This window comes from Cucurbita maxima, unplaced genomic scaffold (genome assembly GCF_002738345.1).
Source record: "Cucurbita maxima cultivar Rimu unplaced genomic scaffold, Cmax_1.0 Cma_Scf00017, whole genome shotgun sequence".
NCBI classification, from domain to species: Eukaryota; Viridiplantae; Streptophyta; class Magnoliopsida; order Cucurbitales; family Cucurbitaceae; genus Cucurbita; species Cucurbita maxima.
Genome location: NW_019272033.1, coordinates 1,687,272 through 1,709,813, shown reverse-complemented (window position 1 = coordinate 1,709,813; position 22,542 = coordinate 1,687,272). Strand labels below are relative to the sequence as shown.

At 32.4% G+C, this 22,542-nt stretch overlaps 3 protein-coding genes across 5 annotated transcripts; all 3 read right to left on the bottom strand.

The window, feature by feature from the left end:
• Positions 1-975: 975 nt before the first annotated feature.
• LOC111492301 (transcription factor MYB3R-1) lies at positions 976-7,909 on the bottom strand. 3 transcript variants are annotated; one of them, XM_023141595.1, is made up of 12 exons: positions 7,648-7,909; positions 6,965-7,222; positions 6,754-6,811; positions 6,390-6,447; positions 5,749-5,843; positions 5,542-5,645; positions 5,166-5,294; positions 3,358-4,966; positions 3,017-3,264; positions 2,733-2,847; positions 2,229-2,465; positions 976-1,283 (listed from the first exon to the last, which is right to left on the bottom strand). In XM_023141595.1, exons 2-12 carry the CDS (start codon positions 7,039-7,041, stop codon positions 1,128-1,130), a joined length of 2,886 nt encoding a protein of 961 aa, XP_022997363.1. In that variant the 5' UTR covers positions 7,042-7,222; positions 7,648-7,909; the 3' UTR covers positions 976-1,127. The 3 variants fall into 3 exon arrangements, with proteins under 3 accessions (XP_022997363.1, XP_022997362.1, XP_022997364.1); XM_023141594.1 differs by having other exon boundaries at positions 6,965-7,177; XM_023141596.1 differs by having other exon boundaries at positions 6,965-7,133.
• A 669-nt stretch (positions 7,910-8,578) lies between these two features.
• LOC111492255 (la protein 1) lies at positions 8,579-12,976 on the bottom strand. Its single transcript, XM_023141538.1, has 10 exons — positions 12,847-12,976; positions 12,685-12,763; positions 12,390-12,542; positions 11,804-11,946; positions 11,054-11,202; positions 10,278-10,379; positions 9,773-10,184; positions 9,396-9,543; positions 9,004-9,085; positions 8,579-8,890 (listed from the first exon to the last, which is right to left on the bottom strand). The coding sequence occupies exons 1-10, from the start codon at positions 12,895-12,897 to the stop codon at positions 8,797-8,799; spliced, it is 1,413 nt and encodes a 470-aa protein (XP_022997306.1). The 5' UTR covers positions 12,898-12,976; the 3' UTR covers positions 8,579-8,796.
• A 709-nt stretch (positions 12,977-13,685) lies between these two features.
• On the bottom strand, positions 13,686-16,643 carry LOC111491978 (indole-3-pyruvate monooxygenase YUCCA6-like). Its single transcript, XM_023141092.1, has 4 exons — positions 15,921-16,643; positions 15,365-15,613; positions 15,038-15,160; positions 13,686-14,388 (listed from the first exon to the last, which is right to left on the bottom strand). The coding sequence occupies exons 1-4, from the start codon at positions 16,641-16,643 to the stop codon at positions 14,179-14,181; spliced, it is 1,305 nt and encodes a 434-aa protein (XP_022996860.1). The 3' UTR covers positions 13,686-14,178.
• Positions 16,644-22,542: the final 5,899 nt, after the last annotated feature.

Below are 22,542 nucleotides of genomic sequence, written 5' to 3'. Positions count from 1 at the left end.
AGTTATTGATGAAATTGATCTGATAGATTAAATGAGTATGGTATGATGTCATTTACAAATTCATGGAGTTCATCAATTTCAAACATATAAAAATGTGATTTCTTCATAGATGGAATCTAGAGCTACTGAATTTTAACATATATATATATATATATATATATATATATATATATATATATACTATTTAATTCTGAAGAACTATATCCAATGAATTGACTTTTGTATAAAATAGAAAATCTAGTTTAACCACAAGTGAACTGATTCCCTTTCACTGAATTCTTGAATTTTCCCTTGTATGGTTGAAATCTCTGGTAAGCTATAAAAAAGTAATCCTCTTACAAAGAATTTAAGGTTATTTTATTTAAAAAAAATGTCTAAAATTAAATTAATAAGTTTAGTTAGAAATTTTTAGAAGTTTTAAAGTGTCTAATACATATTTAAATTTTTTAATTTATCTCTAATAGATCTTCTAACCTTTCGATACAACACTTAGTGAGACTTAAGATTAATTAGACACAAAATTGAACCTCCTTTGTATAATTGATAAGCTTGATATACTCCATGATTAATTTGATCAGAGAGAGCTATGCGACAATATTAAACACATCGTTGAAATATTGTGGTTGTGTTTAATATTGTCGCATAGCTAAATTTTGTGCTCGTAAAAGTCAACTAAAAGTCAACATTATTTTTTTATCTTCAAATTTAAAAATCTCTGACATGAAAATAGCTTTACAAAGAAAGCATGCACATGTGAGCATTTTACAAAAATGAAATTTAAGGTTCCATTAAATAATTTTTTTTTTAAAATGTATTAAACTCAAATTCGAAACTAAAACACATTTAATTTATGTGAGCATTTTAAATTTGATTTTGTAGCCTCATTTCTTGTTATTTGTTTCTTTTATTTAAGCTTATAAACATTAATTTTATATTTTTTTTTTTGTTTTTTATTTTCTTGTTTTAAATAACTTTTTAGTAATCATATATTTTTTATCTATGTTATGTATTAAAGAATACAATATGTTTGTCCTTTCCCCGAAACGGAAACAATTTAAAAGACATACAAACTCAAATCATAAACAACAACATACATTTGATGGAATAAATTAAGCCTTTTGAAATTTCTATCTGCAGCCCTTTAGTAAGTAAGAAGAGGGGCTCGAGAAGCTCCTAGCCGTTGCCGTTGCCGTTGCCGTTGCCGTTGCCGTAGAGGATTTTCCGTTTTCGGTTGCTTTGCCAGGTGTCCCACATTCGCTGAAGTCCAGAATCCGTCGCTCCGCCTGCACAAATTCGGGATTACTCCAACTTTGGTATTTCTCATTTAAAGTAATAATTTTGTACAAAATTTTATCACAACCTTCTGTTTCTTAAATTACTTCATTCTATGACACGATTTTCCAAAATTTAATGAATTATTATTATTTATTTTTTTTACCAGGAGACATTTTATTCTCGCTCGCACACACACGTACCGATAGAAAAAAAAAGTTGAAGATATCTGTACAAATTTATAAAATTTTTAATTGAAATGTTTAAAATTCATTAATCGAAAAAAATATTTTAAAATTTATTTTTAGAAAAATAAGATAAATCAACTTTAGAAAACACAACATATTCCTAAATTTTGTTAGATTTGTAAATTTAAAAACGTGAACTATAAACTAATTATATGCTAATTATGGTTTCCAATTTTAGAGTCTCATTTTAAAACATTTCAGTCCAATGCCTTACTATTCCCAGAAAATTTTGATTATAGGTTAAAATTTTGATTATATAAGAGAAATTAAAATTCATACCTATTCCTTAGGGGCTCGTTTGATTAGTTTGATAACCATTTTGTCATATTTTTATTACAACTTTTACCCTTTTTAAAAAGCACATTTAAATTCTATATCAAATTTCGAAAACAATAAAAATGGCAATTTGAAAAGGTATCCGTTTAATCTTTTATGTTTGAAAATTATGCTCTTTTCTTGCTTAATTTTTCAAAAATAAAAAACTAAGAACTATATCTTCATTTGATAACCTATTTGATGTCCTTTTATTTATTATTTTTTTTATTACATAAACAAAACAAGGAACTTTCTCCTACATGGGTTTTTTACTTCGCTAAATTTCTATTTTGTTATGAAACTTTATCAATTAACTAATTTGTAAACATCTAAATTAATTGAAAATTTTAAATAATAGGCAGAATGGGTTGATAAATGAGAGAGAGAACGTACCATAATATCCAGCGTCAAAGTGGAACGGACCCCTTGTAGTGAATTGCTTACATGATTCTTCTCCTTGGTCTGGTTCTCATATTTCCCACGTCTTCCTTTCAATAAGGATTGTGGCGTTTCATTTCCCAGAACCTCCTGAGCATTCGCACACGCAGCGGCAGTGTGCTCGCCTACCTGTTTCATTAGCCCAATTGCATCGTAGCTCCTATCCCCTGGGCTCATCAAGTATCCAACATCCTGCAAATACATTCCAAAATAGGACTCTTAAAACAAATAAAAATATAATTGTATCAAATAAGTCATAGGTTTCTGATCATTTGAGCACGTAGAGGACATCAAAATTTAAAGTAACCTATTAGAAACTTTTAAGTTTAGGTATCTATTACGCTAGTTGGATTTAAGAACCTATTCAACATTTTTAGACAACCAGTAATTATGAAAAATTCAAAACTAATTTGTAATTTAAGAAAAAATAATAATAATTATTATAGACAATAGTGATACCTCCATTGGTACATCAGTGTCCATTCTTGAACCAAATAGAAAAGAGTTGATGAACCAGGGAGACTTCCATGCTGAAGGAGATTCAATGCTTCTATTGAATGGAGTTCCACCGAATCTAGAAACAAACATCGTCACTGAGAGGCCATATAGTAAACTCCAACGTAAAACGCCATGGATAAAAGGATTTATGCAAGATGGCATCATAAAGTATAATTGTTTTGAAAGATGAAGCAATTAAAACTGTTACGGAACTCAGAGTTGGGGCATTATAAAGTAAATCTTACATGGTTGCGGGTTCAATAGAGGACTCCTTCGAAGCATTATCACCAATAGCCTCAGGGGGCACAGTTGCTGGAGGACGGCTTCCGTGGCTCGTTCCACTGGCAACAGAACAGTTTGCAACTGCACAATGATCGTTAGATAATTTCGGGAATTCTTGATCTTGTAAAGCTGTTGAGGTTCTACTACACGGAATTTCAGAAGTTTCGTCATTTGAATCACATTCAACAAGAATAAGTGAAGGCTGTTGGACCTGCGTAATGGGATTTGAAAGGTGACTCTCTTGTGGTGATTTTATGAGTCAAATCAAAAATAATTTGAGAAGAAGACATAGAAAACAACTCACTATTTGGCCAACCAGTTCTTGCATTTTGTTCTCCTGGAAACTGCAGCTATATGAAGTTCTCTCTGGACTGATATTTTCCTTGTCTTCAGAGTTTCTAGAATTGATTGTCTGATGTGATGGAGGGTTACTCTGTGATGTTCTACTAATTCCAACATCAATCTCTTGCTTTTTGTCGCATCGTTTCTCGGATAGAGGAGATAAGAGCTCTCTATGGCGTTTCTTCAAAATCGATGGAGTATTAGTGAATGTTTTAGCAGCACTTTTCAGCACAGCAACGGGACTATCATCACGGTACGGTGAGTTCCATGGCTTAAATGGCGTAAGACAGTTCATAGAAGACATCATAAGTTGACGAATACCAAGTGGACTATATTCTTGCTGCATATCACTGGCGGATGGTGCAAGATCACAGCTAAGGAATGGAACATCCAGGCTTGGAAACCGAGGAGGCTCATAACAAAGAGCTCTAAGGTCCTGTTGATCTGAATGAATATTCTCTCTTCCACTAAATGAAGGAAAACTTTCTGCAGTTTTTGGTTCTGAACTAAAAGTATTTACAGGAACAAGCTTTGATGAATCCTTTGAACCCTGCTGCTTTTGGAGTTCTGTGTTCTTTAAACCGTCGTTCGGAGGAGAGTCGGCAGATTCATTGGTGTAGATAAAGCCATTTTGTCCATCACCTACAAGCTCTTGTTCGAGAGATTCAAATAAATGACTGGTTTCACTGGTATATACATATGTATCATCATTAGCAGAAACCAAGAGAGGAGCTAGAAAACGTTGAGAGCATGAGTTATCCAGAACCTCTGATTGCAACGATAAGTTTCTATTACTTTCTTGCATATCTGTGCTCGATGATCGACACTGCAAAGGATGTGCATATCCACTCGGTTCAACCATGTCTCGGGCATCCGTTGTACTTTCTGAAAGAAAAGATTCATTGTTTATTGCATCTGAAAAAAGGACCCTGCAACATTCATAATCAGATATCAGCATATGTTCAGGTTTATCTGAAGCCCTGGCCATATTTTCGATAGTAGATGCCCTCAATCCAGCAGAAGTTTGATGGGATATATTCTCTGCTTCCTGAGATCCAATTGCTTGAAACTGTGACAACTCTTGACCTAATTCCAGTGAAGAAATATTTGGCAACCCGTACAAATTATATTGGTTATCTCCAGTTGATGAAGTTCTGCAATCCTGTGACAAACTTTGGTTAGGTGGTTTTGCATAGCAACCCAATTCACGGAGCATTTCAGGAATTGAAAACGTGATGTCATCCAAAGAACCATGATATTGCTCTAGACAATGTGGTGTTGAGTTTGTTTCTTCTTTTATAAGAACATCTTCAGCCAATTGGCATTCCTCTTTCGTGCGTGGCACAGTAGCTGAAGTTTGAGTGACTTCAGATATGTCCTCTGTTTCTGTCCCTCTGAGACAGCTATCATCTATACTGCTCTGCACCCTTGAAGATGAAAGAATGGGTAGGCTTGATTGCAGTGCATGATGATGCAGGGGTTGATACTGTTCAAGTAAACCGGAGGCCAAGTAAGAATCCAACTTCTTTTTCACAGAACTATTCCAGTGGTTCTTTATAGCATTGTCTGTCCTGTTGACAATCAAGTATATATCACTCTGATGGTTATTTCAGTAGTGCTGAAGATGAAATGCACTAAAGCAAAACATTACATCAATGAACATGAAGAATCTCAAAGGGAGTTATAAGCAACATGCAAGTAACATTTCATAACACAGAAGCGCTCTTTATGAAAGAAATATACTGAAAATCTGAGCATCTATTTGCTAACCTGCCAGGCAAGAATTTCGTTAGCTCTGCCCATCTATTTCCATATATTTGATGAGCACGAATGAGTGCCAACTCCTCTTCCTGTGTCCACGCCTCCTTGTTTATGGCTGGATTTAGGTGATTGTGCCACCTGATTAATTGAAAAGTTTGAGTTAATGTGAAGATTTTACCAAAAAAAGAATGCCTAGACAAAGTTAAGCGATAAATGGGCCCCACAAAACAAATTACTATATATGTAAAACAAGAACTTTAGAGTTAGAACAGAAAGTGAAAAAGATGAAAACAGGGCATGAAAACAAGGACTTCAGAGTTTAGTAGTGAAATATTCCACCACGGTTAACTTCCGGAAGTAAGAATAAGGGTGCTTCTAATCATACCTTTCCCTACATTGCTTACCAATACGTCCAGGTAAGTGTTGTGCTATGGTGGACCACTTCTTAGGTCCATACTTTTGAACCAATTCAACAATTGTTTCATCTTCCTAAAACAATTCCCAAAATAAATTAATCAGTTCATGAAAGAAAATTATGCATCAACTGACAAGTTTATAAAGAGATCAAACAATAATTACTGTAATGGACAACCTCTTTAGACCATGGACCTTTGACAAGTTCTGGATTCAAAACCTTCTGCCATCTATGTAGACATTGCACATCAGTTCGATCCTTGAAGCATTCCGCTACATACAATCAGATATGAGATTAGGCATCTGGCTTATAGGACATCAAACTGCTAGGATCAATAAATAGCCATTGAATGGCAAGAGAAAGAAAGTGTCGATGCAAACGATCATGAGCAGGTATGGTTTTGACAAATATCAACTACCATGATTGAAATATCAATATCAATATCCTATAACAATTGCACGCTATAGACGACCCATGAATTTGCTGAGACTCTGCTTTCTATATCCCTCCAAGCTACAACTCATTGCACAATATCATATAGTAAACTTTAACGAGCAGGTTTTCTACGTAAGACTAAAATACTATATCAAATACTTTTTAGCTTCCTCATTACTGCTAGTAGTGCAATGAGCAGGTTTTCTTACAAGTAATAAATGGTTCTCTAATATTAGGTAGAGTGACACTTCGCTGAAGGATCTAAACAAGTTTGATAACTTCACCAATATGTGAATTCCACAACGTACAAATGATTAATTAGTAAGAGGAGTGTTTAAAGTATAGGCAACAATAATTGTACAAGGAAAAAAAATAACCATTACCAATTTTCTTCCAGTTCTTGCCTTTGAAACGTTGGACAGCCTTCCGCAAGATTTCATCCTAATCAAGAAAGAAGTTTATCATACAGACTAAGATATATAAGGAAGCGAATTTGAACACTGATAAGACAAAGGAATAAGATAAAACTCACTACAGATCGTAAATAACTAATTATGGTATTTAGAGAAGAAGGTTTAGCTCTTCATAGAGATGAAAGGAATGATGAGAATATGAAGAAAACCTAAAACGATTAAGAAAATTTCTTTAGCAAGAAAATCGTTGTAAAGAATCAAAATGAATACATGTTTTTCTGCATCATAATAAAAAGAAGACACTTAAAAGAGGAAAATGAAAATAGTAGGTTACCTCTTCAGCTGTCCATTGGCCTTTGGTGGAACGTCTTGTAGGGCCACTTGTCCTTCGGCTAAAAATCGTTCAATCATAAGTACAGATTTGGATAAGTAATATGGCTCTAAACCTCTCAATCAAAGCAAATTATAACACAAGGAGTGTTGATAAACGGACTATAATGACTGGAGAAGAAGTCGCGAAACTAGAAGAGAGAAAGGGAAATTACCTGTGCAGAGCTTGAATACTCCGACCACTGTCGCCAGGCACATCGGAAGGAGTACAAACCGGAGGATCACTTTCCATAGTTTTTCCTCAGGCAGGTAAAGCTGCCTAGCCTAACTCCAACTCCACTGCAACTCTCGCCCGAATATTTCCTCCAAATCATTCTACTCTTCCTAAGAAGAGCCAGCAGTTAGTTTTCATTCGAAAATCCGATGGACTGCAGAAACCGAACATATAGGATGGAATTCGTCAGACGCAATTCCTGAGTCGTAGTAATAGAAAATATTATAAAATCTCTATATCGGAATCGTCGTCTCAAACCATTACAATTGGAAATCTGGAGTTTCAAATTTCAAAGATGAGCAAGGAACCACAAGACGCCGTGGCTTCTAGGTTACGAAAACAAATTTCCGCCAAGACAAAGTACAAACTAAACTCGAAAGGAGTTACTCTAACAAATTCAAAATCAGAAGGAACCAAATCGTTAAAGCTCCAACGGATACGAATTAGAGCTAAACTAGAGAACTAACGAAATACTTCAGAAATCCACTTTCAAACTATCATCTAAATCATAATTGAATCAACCAAACGAAAAGAAGTAGATACGAATCGCCAATTGAACAGAATTCAAAATCGTAAGTATATCGAACTTGAAAATTCAGTAGAAAGATGAAGATGTTCACTTACAAACTTATAGAAACTTCTTCGCCTACTTCACTAACAAAGAAATGCAGATGAACAAGATGAAGATGTTCAAAACCTCGACCTGGCAATCGATCAGACCTGAAGCACAGGCAGATCCGAGAGAGAAGACGGCGAGAGAGAGAGAGAGAGAGGAAAGATGAGTGAGATCAGAGTGAAGCCAAATTCAAAAACGAAGAGGGCGGTCAGGGAGATTCAAACCCTATGGTTATAAAGTCAATGAAAGTTTATTTTTTTGAAATGCTGGACGGTTCTCAATATAACGCCTATGAGAGAAATAGCCATTTTTGAACCTAAAATCCAATCGGTTCTTTTCGAAAAGTTCAAGTTCAACGGGCATTTAAATAATTATCTTTCTTTTTTTTCTTTTTCTTTTTCCAATTAAAAAACAATAATTATTATTTCTAATTTTGTCGAAACTTTTGAAAAACGTGTGTTCATTACCGTCGCAAAACTGTTAATTGTCCCATTATTTAAAGATTAAACACAACATTATGCGTCCGTGAAGGGCGATGGTAATAATCTATTTTGTCCTAAAATTTTAAATTTTTTACTGCATTTATTAACTTTGAAGTAATATTTTATATAATTTTTATTGTAAAATTCAAATATTCAAACTTTCATACCACACTTAAAAAAAAAATTACATTCCTAAAAGCAAAGAGTTGGTAGAAAAGGGGAGAAACCTCTCCGTTCCTAGTTCTCTTATTTTCCATTATCCCACGATCGAGATATCCCCTCTTTTGCTCAATATATGTCATATTCCTATTTTAAGTTACATATTTGAATTCTTATATATATAAAAGAAAGTGTTAATAAACATAATAAGCTGTTAAAACCTTGCAAAATTAATCTAAGAAAAATAATGAAATTTTAATTACTATATTAATTTTCTCGAATATTTAGAAATATTTATGAATATTCGAGAAAATCTTTGGTTAGCTTTTTATGTTCAACTGATATAGACTAAGAATTTTTTAAATATATATATATATATATTAAAAATAATTAAAACCTAAACTAAGCACGAGGCTGATAAGTGAAGTAAAAGACCGATAGATCCGGATGCGAAGTGTTTCATTGTAGCAGAGCCGGCGGCCATTAAAGACACAAGCTTTCACCCTTCCACGCATCTCACACCTTCTGTGCTTTATTCGGGCGACCTTGGTCGTTGCCGTGCCCTCTCGACCGAGCATGCTTGCCACCTCCTCTATTGAATTTACCACCCCTAAAGAAAAAAAGCAAGCAGCAGATAACCATGGAAGATTATGTAAGAGACCAAGCGAACATCCATTATCAGTTTTCAGTATAGTTGTTTATAAAGCAAAGCAAAAAGCCAACCTTCCACGGTTGCCCTTAAAGTCGCGATGATGCTTTTCTTGATTGCTGCGGAGTAGCCTCCAATACTCCTTCTCAGCCTCACCTGATATCAAAGGAATTTAACTTTACAAGCATCCCTCCTCCCTCCAATTCAATTATACCAAGTTTAAAAGGATCAATTGGATATGGAAACAAGCAATGAATTGACCATACTAACATTGAATGACGAGAAGACATTCATCAGCATTGATGATTCTAGTTGTGCTTTAGAGAAAAGCTTTAAATGAAACTACGCCAAGTGATATTGCTAATAGATATTCTCCTTACAATCATGATTAACAAGAGAGAGAAACCATTGCCAGTAACTATAGACATTACTTTACTTAAGAGAACATTGAAACTTTGTATGGTACCTGATACTGGCTCTAAAGTGGCTATAAAACTCTTCACAGCCAGCCCCCCTTGTTCGGCAAGTACTGCAGCCGCACGAGCTTTCTGGGCAGCTTCAGGCTCTTCAAATCTGATATAGCCCGACTCGTCTCCAATCTTAAAATCGATGAACTTGACAATCCCAATCAAAGAAGAGAGGGGGAAAAATAGGAAAACCCAGATGGGTCAGAACAAATTATCTTTATATGAGAACTGAAAGCAGAAAAGTGATACAAACGTCATGAGCATGGATCAAAGTCCAAACAGTCTTTGAAGAAGAAGTAGAGAACAAAGAATTTAAGATAAGTATTATTGAAACATTCTGTTAAGCACAATATATGAAGAAGAATCTATGACATACCTTGACGCTTCCAAACTTCTGAAAAATAACCTTCAAATCCTCACGCGAAACCACATTCATGTTGTTTTTGAATTTAGCAGCTGTGGGTTTTTCTTCATCCTCTTCATGTTCATCGACGGTATCATTCGTAGTCCGCTCTTCCACTTCGGGTTTTTCTTCATTGCCTAAGTCATTTTTCTTATCAGCCTCTCCATTGTTATCATCAGCACTCTTAATCTCTTCATCTTTACTCATATTTGCTTCTTCCCATATTTGCTTCGTTTTCTCAGAGTCATTCTTTGAGGAATCTAATCTTTCGTCTGTTTTGCATTCGGTCTTATCAGCGGCTACACAATGAGATCCATTTTCCTCAGCAGAACTTCCAGATGACACACTTTTCAATGTAAAGGCAACAATTAAGCCTTTAGGATAGCTGCAATGACAATGAGTAAGATCATGTGATGTGCAAAAAGGAGGTGTGTATGGCTAAGAATATTAGATCTTGCTACAAGCCTATACTACATACTTTGATTCTGGGGGATTATTATTCTTGCGGTTTGCACTCGAGTTTGCGCGTGAACTTTCGAACTCCTCTGTCTCTTTTGCTCTCTCCTTATCAAAATCCCTCCTGAAATGGAAATAATCTTTACAAACGCAATTGAATGATATGTCAAAGGGAATATTAAATCCATGCTTAAAATTGCCAAACAAGCTTGGGTAATCAATGTGTGCACATATATAGCATCAAAGTTCACAAAAAACAGCGCTTAAAAGGCAAAAGTCTTAAGAAAAGGCACATTTTTTAAGCCTCGAGGTTTTCACCTCATAAGAAGATATTAAGGTTTAGATAAACTTCAACGATGGCTGGAAGCAAAAAAGAAAAAAGAAAAAAAACTAATTTTCAACATACAGAAGTAAACTAAAGATATAACCAAAACATAGTATGGAATCTGGCAATTAATCATTTTGCCAGCCTATAACTATTTTACCATTAAACCTTTTTAAAAGGTCACAAGAAAAGGTTAAAGAATACAGAAATCCTATTGATGATTGGCTACAACGTTTAGAATCTACAAACTAATCTAAAGCTAAGATTGCAACAGTTTGTGGATATAAGGTTTTAATATTGTAATTATAATTCTTACAATTCATAATGCATGGTTTTAAAGTTATGAGTATTGTTTCTTATTTAAATTGAGGTTTATGACTGATACACCCAGAGGTTCATCGTTCGATTGAGACGCAAAAGAGTAGGAAGAAAATGTAGATGTGCGTGCTTATTGTATTTCAAAACACACTTACTTTGGCTTCAATTCTAACTTGGCACCGGCATATAGCAAGCTCTCCTTCAAAACTTTTTCTGCATCTTCCTCGTTAGAAAATTCTACCAAGGCAGTTCCACAGAAAACCCGTTTATCTGCAACATGGCGCGGCAGCCTCACACTGTTGACCTAAAAAACAGTAGGAAAATTCTTACATTCAGCAATATAAATGAATATAAATAAATAAATAGGAATCCAACAAAGGGCCGTGATAATGACCCAATTCAAACCGTTAGAACAGGATTTTGAGTATTATGAAAAACAAAAATAACGAAAGAGTCGGGTTAAAAAGTCTGAAGATCCAGGAAAATGGGAGGAATCATAGAATTGCATTTCATATTTTAAAACTTCCACAAATCGTCAGTTAGTGGGATAACATAAAAGTAGTGCGCAGTTTCCATATTCATTTGAAGCATGATTATTTCAAGCAGATCAGTTACCAGTCTGTCCAAAGTTTGGTTCGTCGTCAGGACGATATCAAGATTAAGTGGGAAAGAGTATCACAATCCATGATGCAATTGTGCCCCCAAGAATTCATTGAGGACGATAACTAGATTAAGTGGGAGATAATATTACAACCTAAGTAGGAAGGGTTTAGGGTTTAGAAGAGAGAGAGAGCTATTTGGATAATCTAGCTAAACCTAAGGACATTCAGGAGCGAATGATGAAACGAAAACATTGCATTAAATAATACCAATACCAACAATGACATTGGGAATAAAATATTTACCTTTGCAATTTGATTAAAGAAAGCTTCTACATCTTCAAGCTTGACATCATATTCAAACGGTGATGCAGCTATGGTTTTATCATCCAATTGTTCTATTAACTCTTCAGGCTTTGGGAGTTCAGTAGTTCTACCAATCTTCTTCCCTGGACCATACAAACCCGAACTCAAAATAATGATATACTCCAGAACAATCTGTAATTTGGAATCATACAAAACAGGTAATTATAGAGGAGGTACTAATCTGAAATTCTATGACAACTTGCGGCATTTTTAACATTTTTAATTTATTAATTTATTTTATTTTCATGATTATGTCGGGATGAATGACACCAACATTTAGACCAGCCTGTCCACGAAATTGAAACCTTAACTGTTACTCCTGCTAAGTAGTTTTCTTCTTCTCTCATGAAATTGTGTGATGCAACAGATAAATTCATAACGATGCACTAATGGCTAGAAAATGCGTTGGTTTTTCCATAACTCCAAACTACGCATTTCATGCTACACAATAACAAATGAAAATTCCACAACTACTCAGCATTCAGATAAATGTCGAAATACATCACTTATTTGTGAAAGAACTAACCATCTTCAGAAACTTTGATAGTTGAAGAGCTTCTTAGAGTTTCAGCGACGGCCTTAAGAGTATCTTCTGGAATCTCCTCTGGTTTCACGTCCTGCTTCAATTTAAGATGTCCTTTCATCCGAGAAAACGTACAAATTAAAGACAAATCGACCACTGTAATTGCACAGTTAAGAACAACGAAGAACCTTCGAAAGGAGTATCCAAAAAATAACACTAATCCAAATTAAATTTTAAAACAAAACAGAACCAAAGATGAAAAATGCAAAAACACATATGATCAGAACGTGAAGGATACTTCCATCGGGGATTCCGCTAATAGTTTTCTTAAGAAAACCATCTCTAGGAAGATTACTGTCACTGAAATAGAACTCGACCTGCAGAATAAACATAAAACCGATGAGCATTTGAAAAGGATCGACTATAACTCGAACAAATATAGATTTTGAACGCATTTAACCTGACGAAGAACTTTCTTCGCGGTCTCTTGATCGAGAGAAGAATTCTCCATGATTGGGAAAAAAAAAAAGCTTGAGCCGGAGAAAAAACGCGCGCGGTAAGGCGAGAAGAAGCAGAGAGTAGGGTTTCGTTTATTATTATGCTTGGAATATAATAGCTGTATTTTGTGTTGCATATTAATGACATCAAATTTTCATATAAATTGTCAAAATAATGTTAATTACATTGGTTCGAACGCGAGACCTCCGAGACCTTGTGTTTTGATGTCAAGCTAAATTATGGTTCAACTCAAATGACAATTACATTTAGTTCATTTAATACTCAATATCGACAAAAATACTTAGACCTATTTTCTTATTTTTCTTAATTATTTCTCTTATATTTCTTAATTAAAGGGAAAATTTACTTCATCTATTTTATTATTTTCGAACATAAAAATAACAATATATTTCATCTTTTTTAAAAATAAAATCTTCATTTTTTATTTTTAGAAATGCAAGTCAAGAAGAGAAATAATTAAAACCATGTTCATTTTTTTATTTTAATTATCAAACGAACTTTAAAATATATTCAAAATCATCAATATTAAATTAATTTCTTGTTTTTTTTATATAACAAATTCTTTAGAAATTATTGGTTGTTTTTTTTTTTTTTTTTTTTTTTTTTTTTTTTTTTTTTTTTTTTTTTTTTTTTTTTTTTTTTTTTTTTTTTTTTTTTTTTTTTGTTATAAAGTAGAAATTATTCCAACAAAATAAATGGGTAATTTGAAATTTTCCACAAATTAATATTAAATTTAGCATTAAAAAAACAATAGCAAACTACAATTTCATTAAAAATAAATAAATAAATAAATAAATAAAACAAATGTCACTGCCACTCAACAACAGTTAATTTGGATCGAAAACAAAAAAAAGGTTTTCGATCTTTCTCTAAATGATCTAACGGTTATCAAGTGTCGGTCACATTATTTCAGATCTCTCACCGTTTATTGATTTTTCTCTCTCCTCCCTACAATCTCCCGTCTCCAAACACCCCTTTTCTCTCTCTAACCAGAGACAAAAAAAAATGATAAAAAAAAAATTAGCTGCCCTTCACGAGAACAAAAACTCTTCAGTTTCTTCCTCCTTCCCGAGGGCTAGAATGGTAATTTCCTCTCTGCTAATTCCCTCCATAAACCAGCTGGTTCCTTGAAGAAGAAGAAGAAGCGGAGGCGATGATTCTTGAATAAGCGATTAAATGGAACTTCTGCGATTTTTTGAAAACTTTATGGGGACTTCTTTTTTCTTTTATTTTTTTTTTCTTTTTTTTTTGCGAAGAGTGGAGTCAGAGTCGTCTACGTGGAGGGTAGAGATTGCGTGAAGGGAGTACAAAACTTGGCGTCGGCTTTCCAACACCGTTCGATGTCCTCGGCGATTCTCTTGGCATCCATTGATGAGCCGAGTAATCCACGATTTGTGAATCCCGCAGCATATAGCCCGTTTTTCCCTTTCCACCCAAACGGCTTCCTTGGCAACCCATCTTCTTTCCCAAACATTTCTCCCTCCTAAAATAATAATAATAATAATAATTAAAAAAACATGCTTTTAATCTTAATTGTTGCATAAATATAAAAAACTAAATTACCAAAATACCCGACGTTATTTCAAAATAAAATTAGAAATTAGCATGCAAAACAACTAATCAATCACATTCTAGATTAAGGGCAATGTGGTAATTTTAACTAAAAAGGACAAATTTAAAGGTAATTCTTTTGTAATTTAGCCTCAAATTTATAGGTACTATTTGCTACATCAATATAAAAAAACTAAATTACCAAAATACCCAAGTTATTTCAAAATAAAATTACAAATTAGAATCCAAAACACTAATCAATCCCATTCTAAATTAAGGGCAATATGGTAATTTTCAATTTTTAAAACAAATTTAAAGGGTTTTTTTTTTTTTTTTTTTTTTTTTTTTTTATTAAGCCTCAAAAGGCATTATTTGTTGAATTAAAATTCGAAAAAAAACGATTGAAAAAAAATTAAAAAAAAAAAGTGTGAAAGGAAGGTANTTAAAGGTTTTTTTTTTTTTTTTTTTTTTTTTTTTGTAATTAAGCCTCAAAAGGCATTATTTGTTGAATTAAAATTCGAAAAAAAACGATTGAAAAAAAATTAAAAAAAAAAAGTGTGAAAGGAAGGTAGAAAGCTTACCTTTAGCCAAGAGGGCACATTGCTTCTATAACCAGTAGCCATTATAACGGAATCATATCTTTCTATTCTTCCATCAACAAACTCCACCGCGTGACGTTTCAGCCGCTTGATGCTTGGACGTACCTACACATATCAACGGTCCACATTTTTTCACACAAATAGTGTATGGATAAATCAATAACTTATTCAAAACATTTTAAATTTACAAATTTATTATATAATATTTTTATTTAGGGACAGTTTTCAAAACATGAAATTGAAATTTTAGACCTCCGATCTAAACTAGTTTAGAGAATAAACATAAATAAACATATTATAGACGAGTACCTTAATATGTCCGGTTTTGATTTTGGCAAGGGTACCAACATCCAAGACCGGTGTCTTGCCGGACAGGTTCTTGAGACGAAGTGGGCCGATAATGGGCCGGTCCAATCCGAATTTGGCAGTGTCCCCAAGAATCAGCCTGGACACCATCAGCAGGAACCCATCGACAAGACGTACGGGCAGCCACTTTAGCAACCATATGGACAGCCCAAAAGTCGATTTTCCCAGCATCTCTCGTGGCAGCACGTGGACCTTCAATATTTTACAAATTAACAATCCAACCCCTCCAATTTTATCCCCCTTTCAAATTCCCCCCCCTCATCTCTTCCAAAATTGCAAATCGACCCATAATGGAGTGGAGTGTCCACTCGTTGTTTTTAAGGTTTCCTGTTTTGTTTTTGTTCTTTTTTAGTGCACTTTTTAATTGGATTTCAAATGATTTCTGATTACAACAATATATATATATTGGTGATTTATTGATTTTCCATTGAAAATAAATACCCAAAATTAATAAAAGAGAAAGAAAAAAATAAGGAAAATGAGAGAATTATTTTCTTACTGCGTCTCTGACGACAAGGGAAGGGCTGGCTCTGTGTTCACAGAGATCCAAACTAACTTCCATGCCGGAATTCCCACAGCCAACCACCAAAACTTTCTTCCCGCCAAACTCTTCGCCGCTTTTGTACAAACTCGCGTGCTTAATCGGGCCATCAAATACGTCCATTCCGTCGAGTTTCGGCATCACCGCCTCCGCATTTTCACCGGTGGCCACAATCAGCCACCGTGAAACGTACTCCGTCACCGTCGTGATCTCGTCGGGATTGCCATGCTTACTCCTCACACGCCAAAACCCGAGCGTGTGATCGTACTCCGCCTCCGCTACTGTCTCGTTGAATCTCGGCCGTATATCGAATCTCTCAGCGTAAACCTCTAAATAACTTACGAATTGGTTCTTGGAAGGGTACGTCGGAAATTCCACCGGAAAACTCATAAACGGCAGCTCGCAGAATTGCTTCGGTAGATGCAACCGTAGGCGATCATACGTTTTCAACTGCCATAACGACGCTATACAGTTGGATCTCTCCAGTACAATACTCGGTACCCCTTTTTGTTTCAAACATACCGCCGCCGCTAGCCCCGACGGCCCTGCACCCACTATCACCGGTCCCGGTACCCAAACTCGCCGCATCTTGTCTCCTCCTCCTCCGCCGCCGCCTATCTCCTCTGTAAAAAATGGGTCGTTTGAAAGCTTCCCTCCGATTTCCTTTACATAAGAAGCCATCACCCCCCTCCCCCGTCCACCCCGAAACTAATATCCCTTGAATCTTGGAGTGGATTAAGAGAGTCTTATCCGTTTAGAAGAATGAGTAATTTTTAATTTAATTTAATTTTTTTTTTCTAATTTGTATTTCGAACAACAATTTCGCGCATTCAACCAAGAGAGAGAAAGAGAGATTATGTGTATATATATTCCTTTTGTTCATATAATTAATTTATATAAATATATAGGACTTTATTATATATATATATATATATATATATATATTTATAACAAAATCCATAACTTTCTTTATTATTATTATTATTATTATTTTATTATTATTTTTTTTTTTTTTTTGTGGAGAGAAGAGGAGTGATCTGACATTCTTCACCACATGGATAAGTTAACGACTTATCATTTAAAAAAGGAAAATTATCCCTACAAATCTTCCTAATTTTACGGTTATAACGAACCGGGTAATTTATCTACTTATCTTCCTCGTTTTATGGTAAATAATTTATCTACTTATCTAAAAACTGCGAGTAAAAAGGAAACTATCTCTGTAAATCATCCGAATTTGACGAATCTTACATGGTAATTTGTCTATGTAAGAACGAAAACTATCTCGGTAAATCCTGTAATGAATCTGACATTACTGCATGCCTTGCAACACTAATATTGTATTATTACCAGTTAAATATGAATTTTTATTTAATCAACAACACTAATTTCATATTATTAATCTAATAATTTAATTAAAACAAATTGTAGATTTTTTCGCCTTAAAATTGGTTTACTCTTTAAATTTTTTTAAATGAAATATATATATATATAGATATATTATTTATTGTGATGGTTTTTCCGTACATCCTTAATTAATTAAATTTGAATTTCTGATTTTAATATATATATTATTGGGATTGACATAGGAGTGGGTTAAATTTGATGGGAAAGAAAAAACCGTACCAAAGGACAGGACATAATTATACCAATTTTATTTAATGTACATTTATTTAGTTACGTAATTCTTCATAGAAGTGACGTTATTTATTTTTAAAAAATATGAAAAATATTTTTTAAAATAACAGTACACCAATTTTTATTTTAAATTTAATTAAATGCACCTCTACGTTAAAATTATATATATAAAAGATAGGATTACAAGTTCAATCATATGTTAAACATTATATTGCCCATTTATATATACTTTTGTCTAAATTTTAACCTTATAAAATCATGTCTATTTTTTGTTTTTTAATATTGAAAAGGATGATATGTATAATTTTATTCTCGAAAATATAGAAATTTTTTTTAAAAAGAAATTAAAATGGACTATAAAAATTTATATTTTCAATTAAAAAAGAAATATATGTCACTCAGTTTTTATAATTAAAAATATTTTTAAAAGTTTCCCGACTAATAATTAAAATAGATAACAAATTTCAACGTTATAAATAGGTAACAGCAAAGGGGTTTGGGTAGAGGAAGGAGAGAGGATGCGTGGATAGGACATAATTCAGTTATTTTCCTCTTTTTATTATTATTATTTTTATAAATAATCTTTTTTTTTAATGTTATATATATATATATATATATATATATATTATTTCTTTTTTTTTTTTCAATCACAATCAATCATCATCTTCACATTCCCTCCTTTGTCTTATTCAATAATTTCATTTTGTTTTATTTATAAAACAATGTTTTGATAACAATTTTTATTTATAATTTTTAAACTATAAATTTACATAAATAAAATATCTTTTTTATATAAATTTACACAAAAGAATCTAAAGAGCAAAAGCAATTTTTTTTTATTGCATTCAATATTTTAAAAAATACAAGACAAATAAAAAATATTATCATAGATAGTCTTAAATTTAGCATTAATAATCAAATACTTAAATATTAATTTCCCTTCTATCAAATTAATACATTTATTTTATTCCTCTATATATATATTAGTTATAGTTATGATAAATAGGCTAAATTAATAAAAATATTATTCAACTTTTTATTCGGTCTCTCCATAGTATATAAAATACTAAATTTTGGAAACTAATTTTAATTAAAAAATACATTTATGCTAACCTCGCTTCTAAAGAAAGATTCATTAAACATCAAAAAAAGTTCGGAGATAAACTTAATTTATATAATATTATTTTATATAGAAAAAAAAATATTATATGGGGACAGATCCTTCCATTTTGGAAAGTTAAAATCTAAAAATTCAACCAATAATATTTTAAAGGAATAAAATGTTAAATAAGGGGAGAATTAATTTAATATATTGTGTTTTTTTCCACAAATTTTTAAGGTTAAAAGCCTACTCCAAATTAGAGGGAATAGGGTTGTAGCTTTATAGGCTAGGGATCCAAAAACCTTGAAATTTTATTTATTTTATTTTATAAAATAAAGAGTTTGGGACCCAAAAGTTGTTGGCTTATTTAACAACATTTTCAGTCCCTCCCCATGGGAACTGAGAGGGTTACGTAAGCCTGCCCTATACCCTAAGTAAAAAAGTGTTTTCTTTTTTAATTTTAAATAAATATTAAGATGGGCCCAAAGGTTGGTGGGAAAGCCCAATGGGCTTTAGGAGCACGCTCGCTTGCCCGGAACTCGAAAACAGGGCCTACATAGGTGGGCCTCCATTTGTCCCTAGGAACGCATTTAATTAAAATATAACTATTTCTAAAGGATAATAATTCCTTTTTTTTTCTCATCTTTTCATCCTAGTGTGGCACTTCTATCCATATAAAATAAAATAAATAATCATATTATAATAATTGTACTTGCCTACTTTACCTAATAAACATAATTGATGTCGGATAACTTTATATTACAATATTCGGGAACTCTAACCGCATTTGAAAAATGTGTATATATATATATGTTTTTTTTACTATACTATCGTTTTTTTTTTATCACTTAAATTTTTATTTTAGTTGAGTTTGAATGATTTTTAGGTTAGGAAATTCTATAATTTGTAATTTTATTGGAATATTTTTATCGTTTTTTCTTCAATTAAATGATGTTAATATGATTAGTGGGGCCATTAATTTATTTAGGTGGTGGATTAATGATGATTAAGGATATATTGAGATCTTATTATAAGGTTTGTTTAATTAAAAACTATATAATAAAATGGATTTGATATCAAAATGCCAAATTCAAACAATTGTATAATATCTCTAAAGGCTCATAAAAATAAAGAAAAACAAAACTAGGGTAAGCTTAATGATAGGTTTGCAACAAATAATGGTAAGGCCAAAAGGGTTTATTATAATTATTTTTTTTTAAAGACTCAAATAAGTCAAACCCTACATGCCCCATTTAATCTCTTTTATTATATTTTTTTAAAAAAATATTTAATTATTTTCACCCATCAAATCTTACCTTGGTAACATTTATTTTATTTTTAGAACGAGCATACAGTTAAGATATCTACCTTTTTATATTGAGTGTGGCGGCTGGCTGGAGCGTCAAATTCTCATCCTTTTTACTTTACATGCTCGTTTGTAAAACAATTAGGTCTAACTTGAATTTATGGCTCTCGAGTATCTCCATCTAGAGACAAATTCTCATCCTTTTTACCGTACATATTCATTTATAAGACAATTAAGTTTAGCTTGAATTTATGGCTCTCGAGTACCTCCATCTAAGGTCGCCTACTAGGTTGGTATAAAATTGGTGACTTGGATTATTGAATTGTCAATTTAATATTTTATTTTTTTCATTAACTATGTTAAAAGCTTATTAACTTAACATCCAATACGTCATAAATGTTTATATGTGAATTAATGGAACGTTTTCCATAGGGTTGCATGATTAATATGTAATGTGGTGCTAAACGACAAATTGTTGTTAGTCTATCCCGTTCGAATACTATTTCACTTTTATATATTGCCTTTTAGTTCATTCATAAAATAAATAAATAAAATAATAATAATAATAAATTCGCTGTTTTATTAGTTGAACTATAATCATAACCATTATGTTAATTTTTTTTTAAACGAGATTAAACTTCAATAATTACTAAAATATTGGTTAATAAGTTAAAATTTAAATGAATTGACCTAATTATAAGATTAAATTATGATAGTTATAAGTTTAATTAGATAGATTAAAATGTTGGTGTTATTGGTTGGAGTTGACATATGAATTTTAATTATGGGCATAATTATTATATTTTGATTTGACGTTAATTATTGAATAAATAAAGCAATTATGGAATTGCCCAATAAAATATATTATTAAACGAAACTATATATTATACCATTAAAATGTACTATATCTTGATATGATCTTAAACAAAGTCAATGTACCATTATGAATCAAAGTGGGACCTAAGTAAATAGAATTAATTCTAACACCAAACCCATAACGCTTTGGGAAGAAGTACTTAGCAAGTCTCAAACTTTGGTCGATGATCTAATCCCATACGGAGATGCTCTTATTATTATGGGCCTATTTTTGGGGATAAAAGAGTCTATTTATTGGATTTTATTTTTTATTTTAGAATTAAAACAAATTGAAATTCGAAACTATGTGAGGTTATGCGGATATCCATCTATGAGAATTCGTCGTTTAAATGGAAAATGAGAGAGGGAGTAGAGAGAGATTTCTTTATGGGAACTAAATAGAGTTGAGAACGGAGATTCCTGTTCTACACCTCAACCCCGCCCTGTTGACTCTTTACAGCTTTTAGGAGATAAGGTATTTTTTCATAACGAGCAAATCATAATGATTGTTGGTTCTATTTATTCGTTTTCTTTTTATTCTTTATTTTGATGTATTGCAGTAGTGTAACGACCCATGCCCTCGATTCAAATTAGGATTTAGAATCCAAATTCGACACCTAATGACCTCAACATTTCCCTACATCTTCTGCGACATGGTTTAGTTACTTCTTGTACTTAATGACCAACATGAGTCTTTCTATCATGTTTTGTCATCGCATCTTAGAAAAATTCCTAGGAGATATACGTTCCTTTTCGATAGCTCAATCGTAGTAACTTCAAAATTAAGTATACTTAGAACAATTCTATGTTGGGTGATCTCGTACGAGCTTTCTTAAGATGTATGTAAGTAATGACAAAACATGTTGGAATGAGTCGTGTTAGTTGTGAGGATAATGATCCAAATCCTAGACCTCGGTCGTTACAAATAGATACTTAAACAGTTGACTTGGTAATTATAAGTAAAATATTACATGCGTGAAAAAGACAAACGTGAAGGTGGTTCAAATAATAATCTAAACAAAACACACACTAAGACATGATTAATTATGACTTTGCTTCTTAGTGATAATCGTTAATTCTATTTTAGTCTCTACACGTTTACGTTTGCACTATTTTATAGCCGGATATTATTTTTAATTTTTTTTTAATTTGTTAATAACGTAGTTTCGAGTATGTGTGTGCGTGCTACTATGTTACCACGAGCATGATATGGAACTAAAGATGTTAAAGATGAACAATGGGTAAATTCGAACTCGAGTAGAAGTAATATATCAGTGACTAAAATGATTATTTTTTAAAATTTAAAACTAAATTAGGCATTAAACAAACAAAATTAAAGTTTAAGGACCAAAATAGAACAAACCAAAAGTGAAATTTAAACCGGACTGTAGTAATAATATGAATTTAGAATTCCCCTCTCTCCCTAACAAACGCGTTTTAAAATCGTGAGACTGACGATGATACCTAAAGTGAACAATATTTGTTAGTGGTGATATTGGGTTGTGTAAAAATTTTCATAACAACTTTTTAAATATATATTGTAAAAATATTATATGCACATTCCAAACATAGTTTAATAGATAAAATAGTGTTTGTTTGTTTTTTCAATGTTGAAGTTTTGAACTTTCACGGTTATATCTTCGTCGAGATAAAAAAAAAAAAAAAAAAAAAAAAATTGT

Coding starts and splice junctions, on each gene's coding strand:
- LOC111492301 (XM_023141595.1), bottom strand. CDS start 7,041: ATGGAAAGTGATCCTCCGGTTTGTACTCCTTCCGATGTGCCTGGCGAC. Junction 4,967..5,165: donor ACGAAATTCTTGCCTGGCAG/GTTAGCAAATAG, acceptor GATTGTCAACAG/GACAGACAATGCTATAAAGA. Junction 2,466..2,732: donor ACACTGATGTACCAATGGAG/GTATCACTATTG, acceptor ATGTATTTGCAG/GATGTTGGATACTTGATGAG.
- LOC111492255 (XM_023141538.1), bottom strand. CDS start 12,897: ATGGAGAATTCTTCTCTCGATCAAGAGACCGCGAAGAAAGTTCTTCGT. Junction 12,764..12,846: donor CGAAGAAAGTTCTTCGTCAG/GTTAAATGCGTT, acceptor TTTATTCTGCAG/GTCGAGTTCTATTTCAGTGA. Junction 11,947..12,389: donor TATCAAAGTTTCTGAAGATG/GTTAGTTCTTTC, acceptor TGTATGGTCCAG/GGAAGAAGATTGGTAGAACT.
- LOC111491978 (XM_023141092.1), bottom strand. CDS start 16,643: ATGGCTTCTTATGTAAAGGAAATCGGAGGGAAGCTTTCAAACGACCCA. Junction 15,614..15,920: donor CCCTTGTCGTCAGAGACGCA/GTAAGAAAATAA, acceptor AAAATATTGAAG/GTCCACGTGCTGCCACGAGA. Junction 15,161..15,364: donor TCAAAACCGGACATATTAAG/GTACTCGTCTAT, acceptor TGATATGTGTAG/GTACGTCCAAGCATCAAGCG.